Source organism: Taeniopygia guttata, chromosome 1, assembly GCF_048771995.1.
Source record: "Taeniopygia guttata chromosome 1, bTaeGut7.mat, whole genome shotgun sequence".
Taxonomy (NCBI): Eukaryota; Metazoa; Chordata; class Aves; order Passeriformes; family Estrildidae; genus Taeniopygia; species Taeniopygia guttata.
Window position 1 is genome coordinate 66,515,313 of NC_133024.1, and position 22,299 is coordinate 66,537,611.

Consider the following 22,299-nt stretch of genomic DNA (forward strand, 5'->3'; position numbering starts at 1 on the left):
AGCCAATAGCAGTGGAGGAGAAAGCTTTATAGCAATCTCTTATTCTTTACTAAGAAAAGAGATACCTTATTAAAACAGGTTTGTTCAAATCCTATTAAGTATGCAGAGACTGCTGCTGAAAATGCTGAGAGAGACTTAGCCTAAAGCACTTTAAACTTCTAATTTCGTATTTATATTTTGCCCTGACATGGCAAGACATCTCTGTGAGGTGACAGGTCCTATTTTCTGCATTTAAAAAGCAAAGGAAGTTACCACATATTTGATTGGTAAAAGCAGCAATACAAAAATGGTATGTGATGTGTAAGGTAGGGCTGAGGGCAGCCCACTCATCACTACTAAAACATTTAAAAGATCTCATTAGTGCAGAATTATCTGACTGCTACAAATTCCTTCAAATCTGCTGAGCATCTATTAGAGGAAAACGATCCTGCTCACCTTCCAGCACAAAGTGTAGGTAACATTCACAGTTTCAACAGTTAATGAGCAAGGCATCAATTCTGCTGATAACAAAGCCTAGCGATTGTCAAAAGGATGACAGAACCTTTGCAGAATGAGAAGCAAGGGCATATTAGGAAGTCAAAGATCAAACAATTAAAACAAACAGCTAGGAGAACAGCTGGAGGAAAGGAAAGATTAAAAAAAGTCACTCAAACACGTAAAGCCCTGCAAGCTGACCTTGAAGAGATTTAAGACAACTCCAAAAAGCATTTTCCAAACTAAGCAATATCTTTTGTACACTTTTCCTGGAACACTTTCAAAAGGTTTTATTTTGAATGCACTTCACCTTTCCACAGAACAGAGTTTAGGAGCATTTCACAACTTGAGCACCCAAATATTGAAGCCCCAGAATGAGCAGTTGCACTTTAAAATGCAAATCCTAAAAGGAATGAAGCATTATGAAGAAAAAACAAAGAAAACTGACCAAGAGCATACTGATACTAGGCAATGTATGCAAGCAGAATAAGTAACACAACATAAAACAAACACAGGTGCTATTGTGGATAAAAAAGTAGAAAGTGGAACTTCATACACTGACCGCTTAAATGCACACTCTTATTAAGGTTTTATACTGCCAGCTCTCCTCACATAATGTAAGTGTGGTTTTATGGACAGATTTGGAAAATAAATGTAAATACTGAAGTTGTGGATGATGTTGCAAACACAAGAATGAATAAATCCTTGTAGAAAAGAAACCAAAGCTGTTGCTAGGAAGAAAATAAAGGGCACACTATTACTTTATACAAGAAAACAAAGGGAATCAATCTACTAATACTGAGAAATTTTGAAGTTAAAACATCATTTATTTAATAAAAAAAAAAAATAGGGTTGATCTTGATATAGTAGAAAACCTTGCCATAAATACAAACTACTGTCAACACAAAGATGGAGAGTCAGGTCAGAATGCAGCCCAATATTTTACCTAAATATAATCTATTAAACCTTGTTAAAACTGCAGGATCCAAAAATGAATTGACTGAGTCTCAGCTGGAAAGTGGCTTCCATGAAATGGGAAGTCATTACAGGCAGGAGAGAAGTAAACAAGGTTTTCATACTAGAATCCTGAATTTAAGCAAGTAACTAAAAATTGAAGCAAGAGCTGTATCACAGATTGCATTGAATTTATGGCATTAATTTTGAAAAGTCTCAAGTAAATTACATCTATTCTATCTAAATATACAAATCAGTTTAAAAATAACTCAGTTGCCATGAAAAATAAGTTCTTCCATTGAATCTTATAACCACATTATTAATAGGACCCCATTTGATCTTAAGACTTTTCAGGAAAAATTTTTTTAATTGGCTGAGGGCATCCAATGCAAGAACCCTCAAGGACCCAAAACAAAAAAAATCTCCTTCTCTACTAGACCAGTTTCATAGGGAAATATACAGACCTTTGTCTTCTAAGTGGCATCACAATCACAACAGGCAATTAAAAAGCACTGACTGCACTTAAACTGGTAATTTTTCAAAAACTCTCATTTCACCTGTTTTCTCATTTTGAAAGTAATAGCGAAAAAGTAATCATGATTTTGATTTTTTTAGACAGAAAGGGAGTAATCCCAAATATCACCATTTTAAACTCTCAAAAGCTTCCTTATTCTTATTTGGTGCTTCTTACAAAGGCCTAATTTACAGAGGTTAAATGTTCAGGAATCTCAGAAAATTAAAAAGATTAGTAGAAACTAATGAATTTTTGCCATTGCTACATTCTAACAGAAGAGTTTTGGCTAATATTCAATAAATCACTATGGAAAATGTTTTTAAGCAAGAACAAAATACTGACATCTACTGGTGATTGGAATTACAAATTGGTTTCACATTAAAAATTTGTTTTAAGTACACAGTGAAAGAAAATAAATGGACAAATCACTTGTAAAGATTAATGCCAGTGACTCAATCCATTTTGCAGTGAGACATATATGCTAGTTTAACCAAGTAACAAAATCTACCAGTTGGATTCCATTTTTCATTTTAAACTAGCAGAAAATAATTAATGAAACCTTATGGATTAACATCTATTTCTTGGGCCTGTAACAACAGAGGAGTGAACCTGATTATTCAGTCTTTTGTTTTCATACAGCAGTTATCTTTGACAAGAATTTAACTTTTTTTGCCTGAAATTAATAATTTCATATGCATTCTCTGCAGAGAAAAATGCCAACTTCAAATGTTGTTATGCAGGACTGCAGAGATGATCTGCCCCATGTCCATAATCAGCATTGCTGGGGACTGTCTCACAGTGGCATTGTGAGTTGACCAAAACCATCAAGATGTACCAAGAACCTGCTGATTATACTCTTTATTTTTTTCCTATACACTGATGGCTTTCCCCTCTTCCCAAATTTCAGATATGAGATGATTGGTGGGATTTTCATCACTGCTTCTCTTAAGACATCATGACTGCTGTTTAAGAGGTAACTGTTAATACTAGAAAAGTATCACCATTTCAGCATTTCCATAAAGGCATCTTCTTAAATGGGCAATAAAGGTCTTTAGAAGCCAGGTAAATTTCAGGTACAACTCTGATTACAAAATTATTTCACCTCTTTCCCACAAAACATGCTTATATTACAGCCCCACTGAAACCATTTGTACTTCTGCTTGCTGAACTTTTCATTACTCACATTCTGCAACATCAATTACAGAACTCAACTAAAATCCTTGGGTTTAACAACTGACACCATAATCCTCTCTGCACACATTGTATCTGAACACTTGTCTCAATTCCAAAGAGGACGCTGAAAGAGCAAAACTCTGCAGAACAAAGGCTATTCACGTGACTGATTTCATTAAGGGATTAAAAACTGTATTTAGATTGGATTTAATTACAATAGGTTTGATAAGCTTGGATAAATGAAGCCTAAAACATCCATCAATTTGATTTAGGCACTACAAGACTAATGTACATAAGACAATTTACATCAGATTTTTTTTCCTTTACAACAAAGAACATGGAAATGAAAAATAGGTCAAATAACCTCACAGCAAGCTATTTCATATCAGGGGATGTACACCACTCTCAAATTTTTCTTAATTTTATAAAAGACAAGGAAAATAATTGTTTATGCACACTGAAATTTCAGTGTAGGTTTCTTAAAAACCTCTTCTCTCTAGGCTTACGCTTTACAAATCAAATTTCCCATTAGAATGCAAAGTACAACATGCAGCTCTCAGGTGAGTGTGACCCACCAGCAGGTCAAGGGGAGAGTGCTCAGTCTGCAGAGGCGTGGCAGAGGAACAAGGAATAGTTAGGGCAGGTACTGCATCATGCAGGGACAGGAGCAAGAGAGGTATGGAGGACTACTGCTGCAGGAAGGGGGGCATCCTGCCTTAGGAATTTAATGTCCACACACATTCCCCTCCTACTGTCACCAAGTCACAACTGTGCAATGGAATTCTGACAAAGTCTACACTACAGCATATTCACTGGCTCTGTTAAAATGCTCATCTAAAATTATTCTAAGAATTGTTGTATTTTTCACTTCATAAAGAATGCATTTTCCTTTGTAAACACATTACAGTCATATTGAAAAACTGCCTTTTCCCAAGTCTCTTATCACTTTTGCATCAAGTGCCATCCAAGCAATAACAGTTGTTACACAAAAGTTAATAGTTGAAATTAAAAGTACTGATAAATCAGTGTACAATCAGTAAATAACCACTGAAATAATTTTCTTATAAGCACACAATAAACAATTAGAAAATAAATAGAATGGATCTGAAAAAAGGCACAACAAACCTCAATATTTTTAACAAAATGAGGAAACAGCATATATAACAAGGGGCACTTATTATCTCAACATACCTTTCCAAGATCTACAGCCTGTTCCAAAATATCTCTTTTTAGATCTTCTGCTCTCTTGGAATGAAAAGAATTACTTTGACTCTGGATGACAAATACAATTCCTTTTAATTCTGCAAACAAGAAAGTATGAACATTTAAAGATAAAATAAATTATTTTATGATTTGCTCCAAAGCTAGTGAGAACCCAGGTGTATGTAGGAATCTATTTCACAGTCAGCTACTACTGTAATTATATAAACATTTCATGAAATAGTAAAAGGCGCTATTTAACACAAAAAATTCAAACCAGCCCTTTTCCAGATTCATTTAGAAAGAGCATGGCATGAGTGGAAGAAGTGCAGCAGTTAACAGCAGCCACATTCATGAGGTTGCTTGTTCTCCAATACACCAGCACTCCTTGCCACCAGAGTTAAAAGGTGTTCATCACAGATCAGCATCGCCCCTCACCAGGAAATGCATGAACATGAAACAGAAAAGCTACTTCCCAAACAGTTCAAAACCCTACACAGAAACAAACATCAGGTTGAGAAACACACACAAGAACACTGAGTTGATACTATTATCTAACATGACAGCATCAATATCTCACATGTCTTCAGTGTTTAAAGGCATCATAACTAAAAACTTTGAACAGGAGAGAAGACAGAAATTTAAAAGGAAATAATGAAGTAACTTTACAAACATTTATTGATTATAAAAGTGCCTATTGTACAATAAAAATAGATGATGAAGCAGGTAGCCAAATTTTCTTGATGATAGGAGATAGAATAAGCCTTCAGTACTGGGAAATCTTAGAAAACCATGAAAATATGATCTCATTCAGAAGCAGAGCACAGCAGACAACAAGAGAGGATAAGACAATAAAAGGAAGAGGACAGATGCCTTTTCCAGAACTCTTAGCAAGTTTGATCTATGCTGTTTAACCCACTCAAGACCATTAACTAAGTATCAATGATCAAGGAGGACGGTTTGGCCACAAAAGGCTGAAGTTTACAGATACTATGTAGAAAGTGCACCAGGAAACTCAGAATATAGTAACTTGAGACAGCGCCACAAGGAAGGAAACTAATGCCCAGGAGATCTGTACAGAATGTTGAAAATTGTGGAGAAGGAACAAAGTTTATACAAAAAAAAAAAAAAAAAGAAGGAAAAGAAGGAAAGTCCAGAAAAGGAAAGACATAATCACAAGGAAAAAGAGTAAAACTAAGCCCATGAAGAAGGATCACAAGGAAAACATTGCGAAAAGAGCATTAACCACAGTATCTGCACTAAGGTTATGAGAAGATTGTTATGTCCAGCACTGGAGGATCTATTACATGGCTTTGTTGCTCTGAACAGTTATTTGTTAATTTAGACCTATGACAGCTCAAAGCTGCAGTTAGTTTTTTTTTTTACATTTCCCTCAGTATTGTTTTCCCTCAATTTATTAGCTTATTCATCAAGACAAATTGTGTGAGGTTCCTGGTGATATATTACAGAGATGGAATAAGCATTGGTTCAGACACCAGTATTCATGTCACATTTTTCCCACACAGTGTAGGAATCAGTGTTCGTGCTCTGAACCACCAAACAAACTGTTTAAAAACCCCATGCATAATAAACTTCTGAATATCAACTAATTGCTACCTAGCAAGATCTTCGCTAGATTTCCTCTGCAAAAATTAAAATCCTTGTGAAAACTGAAACTACACATTGTTGATGCTAATGAGAGTCAAAGGGCTAAACTTACATGCACAACACCAAAAACACCCACAGAGACAAAAAGCAAGCACTACCTTGTTTTTATTAATTGCTGCTATAGCATACTTAACTCTATTTACACTATTTGCAGATATGGAAGCACTTAGTTACACTTATGATACATTTAACAACACCTGTGATATTCTACAATAGCATACTTTCTAGGAGTGAGATAACATCTACTTTGATGGTTAAATCAAATGGAAATAGTTTCTTTTGCTATAGGTAGTATAAAGTAGTTAATAAAAGACATTCAGTGTATGAAAATGTCAACAGAAAATATTTACAATATTGAACACCTCAATTGTTTCTCAAGCTGAGAAACATCCAATGAAGCAAGAGAAAGAACAGTCTTTTGAAAGATTAAGTTCCAAAAGTGCTACTGATCTATATATAACTGTTCAAAAGAGAAGAATGAAATATCAGAGGATCTCAGAACCATCAAGAACTACATTCTGCTTCAAACCCTTACATTTTGCCTACAGAAATGGGTTAAAAGACCTAAAAAACCCAAACCCTCAAACCAAAACAACTTTATTAGGAAGAGGAAAAAAAACTATGTATTGCATCAGACTTGACATCTAGTCGAGTATATTTTTTAACGGTAGCAATAGGAAGGATACCCCAAAAACTTCATTTTCTCCAATGCTCCTCATACCCTCAAAGCACTTACAAATATTATATTAGGAAATGCCAGAAGTCAGACATAATTAAGCTGAGTCGTTTTAGAACAAGCAGAGCCAAATCCTGAGAGCTTAGCAGAGAGAAGTCCACAGTTACAGTGCAGAGAATGCAAGTCAGGTCTGTTAACTTTTTGTCAGAAGGACATCAGGCTCCTCTTCAGAGAAGGCAGAGCCTTGCAGAATTTTTATTTTTATTATTTATCACCTGCCCAGCAGCAAATAGTTGTTTTGCCACTATTTTACCTATTAATGGTTGATGTGCTTCTTAAATAATTCCTTCTAGATATTAAAAAGTTATTATAATTTGTTACAAGCAATTTACAATAACCTAGTTATTGCAAGTACAGTTAGAGCCTAGCAGAATGGTAACATTCAGTTTCATCTTAAATTGCGACAGGAAGAGCTACTAAGTATCATAAAAATTTTAAACTACAGTGCACTACAAAAAACAATTCATCCTTTTCACAGTGCAAGTGCACATGTTCACAGAAAACTTAACTACATGAACTGCAAATACAATCAAAGACTTAGAATTTTCTGTTTGATGAGACTACATGAACCAAGAAAAAATAAAGTGTTTGTGAAACAGCACTATACTTACCTCTGCCTATTTTACTAATTGTTCTACTTTTTTCAGAGTTCTAGAAGAAAGAAAGAAAAAAGCAAGTTAGGAACATACACAAGGCTTCAAATATTTCTACAGAAACACACTGGGAGTCAAAGCATTCATCAGATTATAGATGTATACATAGAGGTTTTAGCTCAAAAACTGATATGAAAAATAAAGTAAAATGTTATTCACCATCAAGAATTTAAAGAGCTATCCTATATGCTTGAATACTATTACTCAGAAAATAGAGTAGGAAAAAAAAAAGAGAAAATTCTTTCCCATGACTCAATTTATACCAGAGCTCTTTAACTTATTACTAACAATATCTTTTTTTTAATGTATCTTCTGAGCACTAAATTTTGAATATGGAGCTCTAGAATAAAAACACACCTGTTCAGTGTGGGAAAAGACCCCAACACACTCTAATTTAATCTACTATCAAGCTTCTATCAAAACACAATTCTTAAAGGAAGACTCAAATGCAATCTATATGAAGACAAATATCAAAAGGTTGTTGCACAAAACATGACTCCACTGGAATTTACTCAGTTATCACAAAGATCGTGTATCTCTGCACTGCCTAGAAAATTGTAGGAAGGAAAACAGAGCCTTCATTTGTTGCACAGTTTATCCCAGGTGACAGTAGCCCAGTGCTTTGGTTTGGCCACATGAAAAATCAAACTCATCTTTACTAATTGCAAAAGAATGTTGTAGGATTTATCTTGGTTCCAATGTTTTAAGACTTCCAGATAGAAATGCCATACATATCCTCGGTAATAAGCTCATACACAGTTTTCCTATCCCTGAGACAGATTCTATTTTAAAATACTTAGCCCCTCTCTTTTCTAAAATATCTATGTAATCTTTTAGCTCTACTTGCATCAGACGATCTTTCCTCTGACTTTTACATTGAAATGAATAAGCTCCAACTTCCTTGGTAGCCATCTGTAAAACCTTTTCAAAAATTACTGCAACTGCATCATTCTTATGATGCATTCTTTTCCTGCTGCCTGGGTCAATAAAGTTTAAAAGATTTCTTGTAAGATTAGTTTATTTTGATATCTATAGACAACGCTGTCATTATATAGCACAGTAAGTTAACATTCTAAGCTAACCTGGATCAGAAAAAAAACAAAGGAAGATTGCTTTTCTATGCAAACAAAAACCTATGTGTTTTGTGGTACACTGTGTGAAGAATAAGCCCTATTTAAAAGTACTTTTATTAAAACACAAACCAAACATTGCCTGTTATATTCCTGTTAAAAAAGCAGGGGGAAAAAAAGCTATTTTGGCCTGAAGAGGTCTAGGAAGCACGTCTGACTTTATCTGAGGGAAAGTTCTGGAACTCTAAAATAGTAGGAAAACCTTCATAAATTACATCCTATATGAGAAGGGTAACAGCTGGATTGAGACAGCAATGGAATTTAACAAACAGCAACCTATTAGTGATGACAACAGAATGACATGACTGAGTGTCCCAGACACTGAGGCATACCAGCAGTTTGCAACAGGGATATTTTTCACTTAGAAAAACTACTGTAGTTCTAGCAATCATCATCAAAGCCAAAAATTATTTAGAAATCTACACTCTTACTATGCTGCTATTGTGTTTGATGTTAGATCACTAGATCTAAATGGCAGCTATAGATTCTAACCATTGATTCATTCCAGTTTTTTTTATTTTCCTCCCTTCAATTTCTTTTATACATACACAAATATGTTACAAATATGTACTCATATAAAAATGCTAGTCAGAAGTCTGTCAAAGGACATGCATGCATACACACCTAACACTCAGCATGCTATTTAAAGCTAGGGCTAGCTCTGACCATTACTTCTCCTAATCTGGTTAATTTGAAATTTCATACACGAGCTTTGCTTGAGCCGTGATTTGACTGGTAATATGTAATAATGCTAATTTGGCAGAGAGGCAGCCATTTCCCTCTCAACGTATTACACATGTAGCAAAACCAAGAAGAAAGGAAAAACTGTCCTTGAATTAATAAAGGTTATATACACAAAAACTTTCCTCAACAGCAGTAGCACAAAGAACTTATATGACACAGAATACAAAGACATATGAAATCTGGTACTACCAAAGTCAATACTTAAAATAATCAATGCCATAGATACTGGGCTTTCTGCTCAGGTCTATTCCAGTTTATTTTATAATGTCTGCAAAATGTTCCTGCTCTAGCAACTAAAATTTATTACCTGCAGCACTGGTTGTTCAGTCTCATCTTCAGCATCTTCAGAAATTACACTTACAGCAAAAGCTGAAAGAAAAAACAGACTTCTTTCATATTACAGGAGCTCATTTCCACAACTTACAAAGTTCTGCAGCAAAAAAAAATCCAACCCCCTCCCCCCTCCATCATTTAGGTAGATTTTTCACATTAAATGATACTATATTTGTAATAATATTTGTGAACACGAGAGTGTGTTCTTATAGAATTTATACATTCACTGCCTGACAATTCCCACACCATCACTAAAAAAAAAAAAAATCACTCTGATATGAAGCCAATTTGTCTTGGCTTCAAGGCAAATAAATCCCTTAAAAAAAAAAAAAACTCTGTTCAGTGCAATAGCTCACTTGATAACAGCCAAATGTGCTGCCACACGGGACCTGCAATCCACTGGTTTTACATTAAAGTTTGGACTACCAAAGCTTCTCTTGGAACCACAGAAACTTACAGTGGCTGACAGAAATTTCTATCAAAACTGAAAATGCCTATCACAGGCCTTGAACACTATCTTTGAACAACAGTCAAACTTGTAAATGTATGAGACCCAAAAAAATGTTTACAAAAAGAACAGGGACCCCACAGAACTGATCTGCACAGAAGTAGCATTATCTTAAACTATTTATAGTGACACCACCCTTTGCATACACTTCTGATTTGTATTAGAGAAAATAATCATAAAACGGGTTCTGGTGCTACTTTTTTTTGTTGTTGATGTAGTCATTTAATTTGTCTCAGCCAGCTCATTTGTAAAAGTAGTTCCATTTAACATAAGAAAGCCTTGCTAAGATTATTCTTAAGAAATCCTTTTCTTAAAAGCACTAAAGAGATGCAAATAAAAGCAAATTTGTTACAATTTGGAAGGAATTCAAGATACTATTCTTCATGGTCAAATTGATGATTTTCTTAAAAACCGGGGCAGAAAACAGATTCAAGTCTCACTACAACTGCTTGAAATTTACTTCAGAGTGAATTGTTAGCTGTTATCATTCCTCTGATGCACTAGAAACCTACAATATAGGACAGCAAGACACGATTGTCCTAAGTCTAGGGTGCCCCATCTCTGAACACCCACATCCTTATGCTCTTCCAGCTGGAGATCAAATTTCATCACATGTCCAGGAGCTGAGGTTCACAGTGACATCTCAGGTGCTGATTAATCTGCATCTCAAATCACATAGCTAGATCCAGACATCCCAAAACTCATTATAACAAAGCAGACTCATGGTGGTCATAAATCAGAATCACAGAATATTGTGAGCTGGAAGGGACCTACAATTCTTAAATGAGAGGCCAGTACAGGGATTGAATCCATGTTATAAGAACCAGGTTCTATGCAATTGAGCAAATCCCAAGGTCATTTTCCTCCTTTTCTCCCAATATAGCAGTATTACTGATTCAGACAATGAATAGCTTCCACTACACAAACCTTCTCGACACAATCCTAATTACAAGATCAACACATAACATCCTTATTCCAGAGACTGTATTAATTATGTAGTATTAACCTGAAGAAGCGTCACCTCAAATTCAGCTTATTCACAAGCTTAATTTTTAGCTTTTAATATGCACCTGAGGAATGATACATGAAACCTAAGACAACTGTGACTGACAAGAGATGCTGCCTCTGTCACCACAGCACATTCAATAACCCATGCCACACTGCTCCTAAGCTTTATAAAATATTAACACACATGATCCTTGGAACAAATCAAACAATAATCAGATCACCCATTTCACACCACACTGAGCACAGATAAAGCTCTTCAGGGAATTAATTAACCAACCTACTCATCCTGGTGTTACAAAACCACAGATTTGTTGAGGTTGGAAAAGATGCCTAATTGTCATTTAGCTCAGCCTCCCACAACTGGATCCTCAGGACCTTGTCTAGTCCATAATCAAACCCATCTAGGTTTTATTTCCTAGAACAGACTCCATAAACTCTCTGAGCAACCTCTTTCAGTGTTCATTCTTAGAGTAAAAAAACCCCAAACCCAAACAACAAAATAAACAAAAATCAAAGAAAGAAGTAATTATGTTCAAACAGAATTTCCTGTCTTTCAGTTTGTGCAAACTGACTCATGCCCTGTTAAGTACCAGAGTCTGGCTCTGTGGATCCCATCAGATATTTACATGTTGGATCTCTTCCCTGAACCTTCTTTTCTCCAAGCTAAAAAGCCCCAGCTGCTTCAGGCTCTCCTTGTCCATCAGGGGTCCCAATCTATTAATGATGTTGATGGGCCTTTGCTGGACTCACTCCAGTATGTCCACGTCTCTCTTGTACTGGAGAGCCCAGACTTGGACACACCACCCCAGGAGTGTCACACCAGTGCTGAGCAGACAGGAGGGGTCACCTCTCCTGCCCTGCTGCAAACTCTTTCCCCCTCAGGGGGCTGCTGGCCATCTTTTCCGCAATGGCACACACTACTGGTGCATGATCAGTTTGCTGCACACTGGGACTCAAATCCTTCTCTGAAAAGCTGCTTCCCAGACAAAGTGCCCCCTCTGTGCAATGTTGCATGGGGTGCCTCTTTGTCAGGGGCCAGAGTCTGTATTTCCCTTCACTGAACTCAGTTTCCCAAGTTTCCTGTCTGCCTGCTTCTCCAGCCTGCTGAGCTCCCTCTGAATGGCAGCACAACCAGCGGGTGCATCAACTCCCCCTGCACATTCTGTATCCTCTGCAAACTCCCTGAGGGTGCACATCCCATTGTTGTTAATGAAAGGTTAAACACTACTGGAGCCACTCATCAGAGCCTACCAAGTCAGACAGCTTTCAATCCACTTCACCGTCCACAGACATAGCCCATACTTCCATCAGTTTGTTATGACATTATAGGAGACAGGATTGAACTCAAACTCCTTGCTGAAGTTGAGATTAACAACATCCATTGCTTTCCCCACATTCATGAAGGCAGTCATATCATCACAGAAGTCCTTTGGGTTGGTTAAGCATGACTGCCCATTCATATAAACATAGCTACTTCTCCTTCATATGTTTGTCTTGTCTTTCCTTGTTTGGCAGTGATACTGAGTTATTTGCTCCACCACCTTCCCAGGAACCAAGGTACCACTGGCCAACTTATCCTTGCTCTCCTAGAAGACCAGGGTGATAGTCTTCTAGTCTTGAGGAATCTCTGCCAGTCACCATCGCCTTTCAAAGATTATCAAGTCTTGCACTGACATTGTCAAACTCTGCCGGCACTTGTATGTGCCTGCCATCAGGTCCTGTGGACTTCTGTAGGTCCCATTTGTTTAAATGTTCCCTAAATCAGTCCTCCTCCAGTGACATGAACTCTTTGCTCCAGCCTTTCTCATGAGTTTCAGGGTGTTCTGAAGGCAAGTCTTAATAATATCAAGGCAAAGAAGGTTCCAAGTTCCTTGTGCTCTTTCATATCCTTCATTTAACCCTGTCCTCCATTCATAAGAAGGCCTATTATTATTATTTTCCCTAGTGTCCCTTTTGCTGTAACACCTGCAGAAGCCCTTTTTCTTACCTTTCACAAGCTGAATCTCTCACCAGATTGAACTCCAGGTGAGTCCTGGCTTTCCTAATGACATACCTGCATAGTGTCTCCATGTTACTCTTGGGGTGACCTGACTGTATTCCCATCTTTCATGTGCTTCCTTTTTTATGTTTGAGCCTTGCCAGGAGCTCCTGTTTGTGCATGTGGTCCTCCTGCCATCTTTGCCTGCCTTCCTGCATGTGGGGATGGATCATTATTGTAGAAGAGCTTTGAAAATCAAGCAACTCCAACCCTGTCACACAGTGCAATTTCAACACTCACACACAATTTATTCAACAAACCAATATATGCTAAAGTCTCTTGCTATATCATTATTCTTACTCCCTGTGATTTCACTAAGGCAGCTTCCCCTCCTTTTTCAACAATTAAACACATTAAAAGGACTTGGCATCTTTTACATTAAGTATATCAGAAAGACTTTTTCCAGCTAATACATTTTAATAAGGCAAGAACTGTTCAGACTATTTTTAAACTACTGAAGAACCATTCACAAAACAGACCCCTGAAGACACCACCAAAAAAGCCTCAATACTTCACCCAACAGTAATGAAGGTTTTCACACACACAGACTGTATGAATTTATCTTAGCAACACTCTTCTGCCTGATTAGCAAATCTATTATGCACATCTAATTTGATAAAGCAGTCTTCAGAAGTCAGCTGTGGCCAAGACTCTTCTGGCTAAGCAACCTGATCTCTCAGTGTGGAAATAAATATCCTCTGCTAAGGATTTACTGGGAAAAGAGCAGCAGGAAAAGAACATGCGGGACGGACCGCAGGGTAGGCAGAAAATACAGTGCCTTGGCACAAATGGACAGCTCCAAGATTAATTCATTCACATGCAATTCACTTCCAGGAGGCTTCTCAAAAGGATGTTCCCAGGAGTGAACCACTGATAAAAAAGTTCTAACTCCAGACACAGCTCATGGCCAGGTCACTTGTACAACACAGGCAGAAACAATAAATTCTCTATGTGAAGGATATATTTTTGTTGCATGCAAGGCATACAAGCACAAAGAAGGATGACTTATGTCTAGCAGTTATCACATGCTACTATAACAAAAGAGTAACTTTTCATGCTCATATGTCATTATTAATGCAGACAACTGCAATGGATCTCTTTCCATACAACTCCCTAAAGCACATATCAATCTCTGGAGCTAGAGGTACCTTTGAAAAATCCAAAATGTCCCCTCATCCTTTTGTGTTTTCTAATACAAAGTAAGCATACCTCAGTTGGACTTGCCACAGAGCACCGAGAAAATACATTGCAAGAATAAACTTACTAGCCGGTAAAAGTTCAAGCCCTGTAAATACCACAGTAACCAAAAGACCAGGGTGAGTAACTATACAGTTTCTTGCAAACAAAGCTACCCAAAGCAGGAAAAAAAACAGCAAGGCAGCATCTTAAATGAAACTGTAATCTTGTATTTGTCTCTTCATTATCATCTAAGGCACCATGTACTCTGAAGGTTGTTAACACACGTTGTGCATTAATACCATGTCAAGCAGACAGAAGCAGAAGTGCCAATCACTAGTCCTCCTCTCCTTTTGCTAAATGGCCAAGAATTGAGAATAGGAAAAAGAAAGAAATTTTAGAAAGACATTAAAGTTCTGTATTATCACCAATCTTATATTTATGTCTCTTGAGAGCATGACTAAAATCCACTGGAAAACCTAGACAACATTTTTGGATCCATTCAAAACCTGGATATGTAATATAAGAATTCCTATTCAATTCAATTCCTTCCATTCCTATTTGTTTTGTCAAGCATTCCATTATTTCCATTAAAATTTTAATAAGTAAACAGACTTGCTTATAACACTAGAAAATAAAACTCAGCAATTATTTTCATTGTTCAGCAACCAAACTGCAAGAATATGTGCAGGATAGAAAAATGGATGCAAACACTGCAGCATTAAAACACAATATACTGCATAAATATACACAATTATATAATATCACATTTTATATGCAGAAGCAATCCTTTCTTTGGTAATACTCTTTCAGACATAAACAACTTCCAAACCTCTACAATTATATGTCCTTGAAGTGCAAAGGATGTTAAAAACTGAGGTGTTAACTCTTTGCTTTCACTGACTAATCTACCTGATACAGAAAAGCAATACCTCTGTTATATTCCTCTTTTACAGTCTGATTCAAGGTTGACTGACCCCAGAGTCATTCCAGCCACCTCACTGAGCTGCTGTGACTTAATGTATGGCAAAACTGCAACTGATAATAACCACTTCAAATAATGACAGCCAGTGATTATGGTGTATGCAGTAGAGAAAACATTTTTATTTCTCATAATTTAATGAAAGGTCTATTTTTGTTTTGGTTTTTCCCCCATTACAAGTTTTCAGAGAACGTAAGGTTCTGTGGATTGACATTATTCCAGAGAAAATCTGCACTGATGCTGTGTCAGGCAAAGAAATGGGATCTTCCATTATGAGACAGCCTATGAGCACTATAAATTAGTTTCGTGTATTTATATGCAAGCTTTTATAATATTTCTTCACTATCAGCATCAAAGACTCTGGTTGAGCCAGATAATAATGCATTCCAGATTCATCAACACAAAACAGGGAGAGAGCATGGGGAGGAGGAAGTGGAGAGGCTGATACAAGCAAATTTACAGACTCTGAAGCTTTTCATAAAATAAAAGCAACTACTTATATTTCTTTACATAAGCGGCACATATGGGAAGAAGGCAGCTGCAATCACTACTTTGAACCACTGGAATTTTTAAATAAGTGCTGTGTACACCACTATCTTTATAAAAGGCAAGTAAAGAAAAACAGTAGAAGAAAAAGCATCATCATGATCCCTTCTGATTGCCTAGAAGTTACACCATACAAAATCATCTGAATACATTTTCTCATTCTGTAAGCTATCACTTGCAAGCTGGAATTTATAAAATTACCTAACTACTGACAGACAAGCTGCTTGCTTATGTGGAAGGCAATCCAAATTATTTCTGTTTTCAAAGAACAAATATACTATCCAGGCCATCTCAAAGTAGGAAGGTATCTATGCACATACAATACAGATATGGGAAAAACTGAATCTGCTATTATCTGACTGTGATTACTCTCTGTTTGCAATTACAAGAGCTATAGTACCTTACGGGAGCAAAACTACTCATCCCAGAAATATTGAAATGTAGCTTTAGGAAGAGCTGTAGGGTATTAGGACTCCTCCAAAAATCAAGCTGTGTCTGTGAAAGGAAAAGTGTTTAGCAGAAGAAAAACCAAAATATCACAGTTTCACTTTGCTGAAAACATTATTTATTAGTACCACTTTTCCCCTGCATGATTTTGATGCGTAAGCCATAGCAGAGGAAGAGAATCAAATCTAAAGGCTAACAACACACTGACAAGTCTGTGCTGACAGAGATGGAAATACTCAGAAACAGAAATAATGAGAAAGAAAACAGATGTAAACATTTACTTCTGCCTCTTCCGCCAACAGCTCCCAACTCCAGGAGCCTGTAGCAACCCAATCGCTGACATTCTAATAATCCTTCTCCTTTCATCTTCTCTCAGCTGACTAGACACATGAAACATCTCTAAAACACAGTAACATATTTCTTTCCTCTCGACTAGCACTTCAGGCGGGCGGTTTTACCTTTCCCCCGCCCTGAGCAGAACACCCCATCAGCGCGGCGCTGCCCGGACACAAGCACGAGTGCTCGCACTGGGCTCGGCTGTTCCACGAAGCTGTTCCCGATCCCAGGGCCGATTTCCCCGGTGCGGGCTGGCCCTGCCCGCAACCCCTGGCCCCGGGAGCAGGAGGCGCTCCCGGCGCTGCCCCCGCAGCCGGAGCCACGCAGGGACCCCGCGCCGCCCGGTCGGGAACAAACTTCGGGAACAGGGGCACCTCGGCCGCCTCCCCGCGGGGCGGGACACGGCTCCCAGCAAGCGGCGGCTCGGGCGCCACTCCGAGCTCTCCGTGCCCTCCTCCCCGTCATCGCCTCCTCGGAGGGGCCGAGCGTCCCGGGTCTCCTCCCTTCACCTCGCCATGGCGTCCCGGCCCGGCCCCCGCCACTCACCCCGGGCGCGGAGCGGCGGGAGAAGGAAGACGAGGTGGGCGCAGGCAGCGAAGAGGAGCCAGCGGCTGCAGCCGGGCTCCCGAGACATCTCGGCGGGGGCCGCTGAGCGCACGGCGCGGGGAGGAGGCGAAGGGCACGGTGCGCTCGGCTGCCCGCCTCTGCCGCAGGAACGCGGGCGAGCGGCCTCCGGCTGGTGGCGGTGCTGCTGCCGCCGCCTGCCCGCCCTCCTCCTCCTCCTCCTGCTGCCGCCTGCCCGCCCTCCTCCTCCTCCTGCTGCCGCCTTCCCCTTCCCTCCTCCCGGCAGGACCGGCCGCCAGCGCCGGCAGCGGGGGGAGGCGCTCGGCGGCCGCGGCGCCCTCTGGCGGCAGCATCGGGAGAGGCAGCGCTCCCGCGGCTCCCCGCGCTGGCGGGGCGCTCGCCGCGGGCCAGGGAGCGAGCATCCTGCCCGGAATAATCCCAGCGAGCACAGCTCCCATCCGCCCTTAGCTCTTCTTAGCCAGCCGCTGGAACGGCTGCCAGGGAGGTGGTGGAGTCACCGACTTTGGAGGTGCTCAAGGAAAGACTGCATGTGGCACGCAGTGCTCTGGTATGGTTGACGTGGTGGTGTTCAGTCACAGATTGGACTCTGTGATCTCGGAGGTCTTTTCCAACCTAATTGGTTCTGTTATTCTGTGAAATGTTACCCAGCGCTCCCAACAGCAACCTCATCCAACAAATCAAGGGACCTAATGAATCTCTAGACCAATGCTCACAAACCCTTACCCAAGAGAGCACATGGCACCTTCAGATAGCCTTTCCTAAACTACCAGTGTGACCGGGAGTGGGAACAAGGGGTGCAGCACAGAGTACAGGCGTGTGACCTGGAGCACAGCCTTGGCACTGGAGACTCCGCAGCTAAAATGACTCACCCTATTTGGCTAAAGAAATGCGGACCTGGAACTGCACAAAACTGGTATTAGGGCAACAGAGGACAAAGTCGATTCTAACATGAATATGTCATGATACAGACAAAAAATTTGGATATAACAGAGCCGCAAAGCAATGAAGATCAAGAATGTGAAAACTTGTTAGTAAACAAAAAGTGACCCAACATGAATCCTGGCACAAGGAAGAAGAAACCGTTCACAGGAATGTCAGATTTGTTCTAGTGAAGTGCTCCACATGTTAACTTCCTATAAGTTCCTCCATACACCCCAGAATTAAACTGCTGTCCCCTTCAGTCCCAGAGAAGCTTCAGAAAGGCAAGCAGTGATACGACTAGAAACTCCGTGCAATGTTATGGTTTTTCTCATAACAATTACATCTGTATTAATAATTGTTAGAATTTCACAATTCAGTTATAGTAGCAAGAAACAAAAACTTCCTGGCATGTAACATATAAGGTATGCTTCCTCTTAAACATGAATTTTGAGTGTAATATCTGATGCCCCTATGTAACAATTCCTTTCATGCTGGCTACATGTAAAAATGAATTCCAGCCCGGTCTATTTCTACATTTTCCCATCAAATACTTGACTCTCCTAGCAACCCAACTATTCAACATGCACTGATCTCACTGGAGAAAAATGGTGCAGACTCCAAGTCAGCCATGAACTATTTTTAATCCAGCAAGGCCAAACAGCACAGGACCCAAACTCAGATCTTTCTTCAAAACACTGCAACCTTTAGATCTATGGCATTCTTTTCCTCAAGGTCAAGTGGTTACAACAGGATACCTTAAATATGCCAGAGAAGTGATTGTGAAGATGAATGGAAACCTTGTCACAGTGATAAACACTCACTCCTACTGCAAGCTCAGGCAAGCACATCTATAGCACAGTAACTTGGTAGTAGACTTCACACTTTCCTTTAAAACTATCACAATAGCAATATGTTAGCCAGACTTCTTTGGAGTACTCAACCAGCGTTATGTATTTTTTAAACACACACCCCCGATATTACAAGAGAAGGGAAAATGAGGTACAAGCATGAACAACAGCTTGTTATTTGCCTTACAGAATAACCTCTTGTTGCTGACATTCTGACTCACTAAAGTTACTGGCCTCAAGAATAATAATTTGATGCCAACTTAGTAGAAACTTACATACTATTTCTCTGTCAATTTTATGTGCATGCTCATCATTAGCAGGAAAAAGAGAAGTATAAAGTTATCCTTCCATTTCTAGAATTACAACAATATAAAATATGAAACATTTTGCTTAACATGTATATCTGCATTGCTTGGTTTTCCTTCTAAGTTTCAGCACATTTCCCACCCTTTCTTCCATTTCTCTGTTTTGTGCTGGTTTCTTTAAGAATTTGCATCACAAGGATCATGCCCACAGTATCTAGGATAAACATAAGACTATATACCTTCAAAATAGTTAAGATATACTCATGTTCCAGTGTTTCCCCATGCAGTGAATCTGTAAGGAAAAAAAAACAGCCTTTTGCTTTGATGTAATAAGTGTTTTGGCTTGTCTCAAATATAAGAAAAATTCCATTGTAACAACCCCCAGGAAATATGGAACTCTACCATGAAACATGGTGTTCTCCAACTGTTACGAAAAATAGCACTTAAGTGTTTTAAATCTTATATTTAGGTCTGTGAGGAGGAAGTAGGAAATAAAGCTTTTTTCTTGAATTCTACTCTACTTACACACTCAGATTGTGTTTGTTTGTTATTCTAATTACCCCACTGAGAATTTCCATCTCAGGAAAGTTGAAAATAATGAACTTTCTGTTAAGGAACACAGGTTTATTACACCACCAAGCCTCCTTTCTTTATAGTATTACATGTATTTTAGATTCCTAAGTAATACAAATGTAGCACTGTTGCTGTCCCATCTCTGAGATTAGAAAGGGGGGGGCTGCAAATACAAATAAATGCTGCCAGATATAGATAGATACATGCATATCAGGTACAAAGGCTGGCATGTGGTTCAAAGGTAGCTTGCTCTTTGTGCAGGCACTGCAGCAGTGCCTCCAGATACCCTGGTGGCTTTGTCATCTCTTTCTATAGAAGGACTCTAATAGAGAGAAACAGAGAAATTATGAGTGAGACACAAGAGCAATTACTGAGTTAGAGAACTTGACCGCATCTATTTTGTTCTTTTAGCCATTTGAGAAAGGCTTCAGTCAGGAACAACAGAGTTTCCATAGTTTCTTTCATTAGGTGGTATGGAAAACCTCTTTCAGAGACAGCCGTACAAATCATGAGTTCTGTTCCAGCTCTTCCTAAAGCTTCTGCAATTGGACCGCTCTGTCCTGCTCAGGAAGTTATGTAAGGAGAGGCACAACTTTAAGTGATGACTAATCCTGTGGAAATGAACAAAATCAATCCAAATGAGTTCGGAATCACACAATTACTTTTTAAATTACAACATGCATTTGGAAATAGTTTCTCAGCTTTCAGCTACTCAAGACAGTTATTCAATGCCAGTTCCAGTCCATTATTACGTACCCTAAAATCCTGACACCCTGGGAATATGCCTATATTTGTCAAATACTAGGCAGTGGACTTGAACAGAGGTGCCAATATTCTGCAGCACTTAGATCTGAACTACACTTGCTTGTCTCCTTCGGACCACTCTAAACAACTCTCCCTCCAGGAGAGAAACCTGAAGAAGCAAGGAAAGCCCTCTACACTAAACATGTCTCAGTCTTGAAACTTGCCCCATCTTGCTCAGGAGAACTGATAACATTGCAGTACCAGCACGCACATGCTGTAAAAACCCGACAATCTAATCACTGAGGGAACCCAGTACTCCAGTCAACCCCTGTGGCAGGCCACAGTGTAGTCTGAGTTTAGTCTCTCTTCTTCCTGGGTTAACCTGGGAAGTTCTTGTTCTAATTAAAATTTGAGGACTCCATTTGAGCCAAGTCATGGAGCCTTCAATCAAAGCTTTATAGAGAACTGGTGTGTGGCTGCAGTGAAGAATCCCAGGAACTGAGTTCAACCAAGCAATTTTTCATGATAGAGATTGCTGTTATTAGATCACACACTCTCTAGAAAGGACTTGGAAAAACACTGGGTGTGAAGCAATCAGTCACAGATTCTTACAAGATGGTAAAAATGGATCAAAGACAATTCCTTTCCTATGGGGTAGTAATGAGTGCTTAACTGTCTCTGCCAGTCGGTTCCTCTATCTTCTGGCAGAGAAACAGTGCAAATACCATCTGCAGCATATCTTCTGGTGCTCATTTAGGGCTTTCCAAGAGGCAGAAACGATGCACTAAGGGGAAGGGGCAGGACAGACCAAGCTACAGGTAAGAAACAGAAGCTCTATCAAGCTGTGGAACTTAACACAGGTCTCCAGAGTTCAGGTGATGAGATTATCAGATGCTCCTGTCTACTGTACTGCACATAGTCAAGGAGAAAATTCTATAGGCAGGTGTAGAGGACTAAAGCTTTTCAGTCTTGATTTTAAGCCAAGGGCATGTTTCCCACTCCCTTGGTCAAATGAACAGCTTGCCTAGAGAACTGTCAGACTTGCTGCTCTCTCCTGTTTGTTCTCCTGCTGCTTCCATCTGACACATAACTGCCTCTACCAAGCTCATCTGAGCTCTTTATATTTTCTTTGCTGAAATGTAGCTATTTAAAAATACAAAACATCTGTCCTAAACTACCTGATCCTATCTTTTAATAAATTAGTCAAAATACTACCTTGTTAACCAAAAGTCAAAGTATAAATGAATAATAAGAGATTTAACTGAGCAAAATAATGTATGAACAAAATGTTTCTGTAAGTTTTAAAGAGCTCAGTGGCTACATTAACTTCTTTCCCCAGCTTCTAATTCTTACAAGAAAAGAAACGGTGGTTTCTCAACTGTGTACTAACTCATAGTGGCAGGGAAAAAGAATGAGGCAAACTGTTCAAGAAATACTGAAGTGGGTGGTTAAATAATGTCCTATGTATTAGTCTTTAACTTTTCTGCTGATCTGTTGAGCTGTAAATGTCATGATCACTCAAGCGCTGGTTAACCTGCACCATCTCCTGGGATTTGTGCCTCAAGAAGACCCATGCCTCACAAATAACTTCCATATAATTTGTTTTGCCTTACTACAGCTGCCCTGTAAACCACGACAGTTCAGAAACCAACACAAATGCTATTATGAAATCCCAATTTGGCAGCCAAAAAAAATCCCTGGGA

At 39.1% G+C, this 22,299-nt stretch overlaps 1 protein-coding gene across 2 annotated transcripts in view; it reads right to left on the minus strand.

Moving 5' to 3' along the window:
• The window catches only part of B3GLCT (beta 3-glucosyltransferase), a 45,302-nt gene extending 27,677 nt beyond the window's left edge, over positions 1-17,625 (minus strand). The window contains exons 1-4 of one of the 2 annotated variants that reach the window (XM_030274540.4): positions 17,167-17,498; positions 9,554-9,615; positions 7,331-7,370; positions 4,307-4,416 (exon numbers count right to left, since the gene is read on the minus strand). In XM_030274540.4, coding sequence (XP_030130400.4) covers positions 4,307-4,416; positions 7,331-7,370; positions 9,554-9,615; positions 17,167-17,254 — 300 coding nt within the window. In that variant the 5' untranslated portion in view covers positions 17,255-17,498. Of the gene's footprint in view, positions 1-4,306; positions 4,417-7,330; positions 7,371-9,553; positions 9,616-16,742 lie in introns of both variants that reach the window. The other variant, XM_041716561.2, reaches the window with a different exon arrangement.
• Between the last annotated feature and the right edge of the window lie 4,674 nt (positions 17,626-22,299).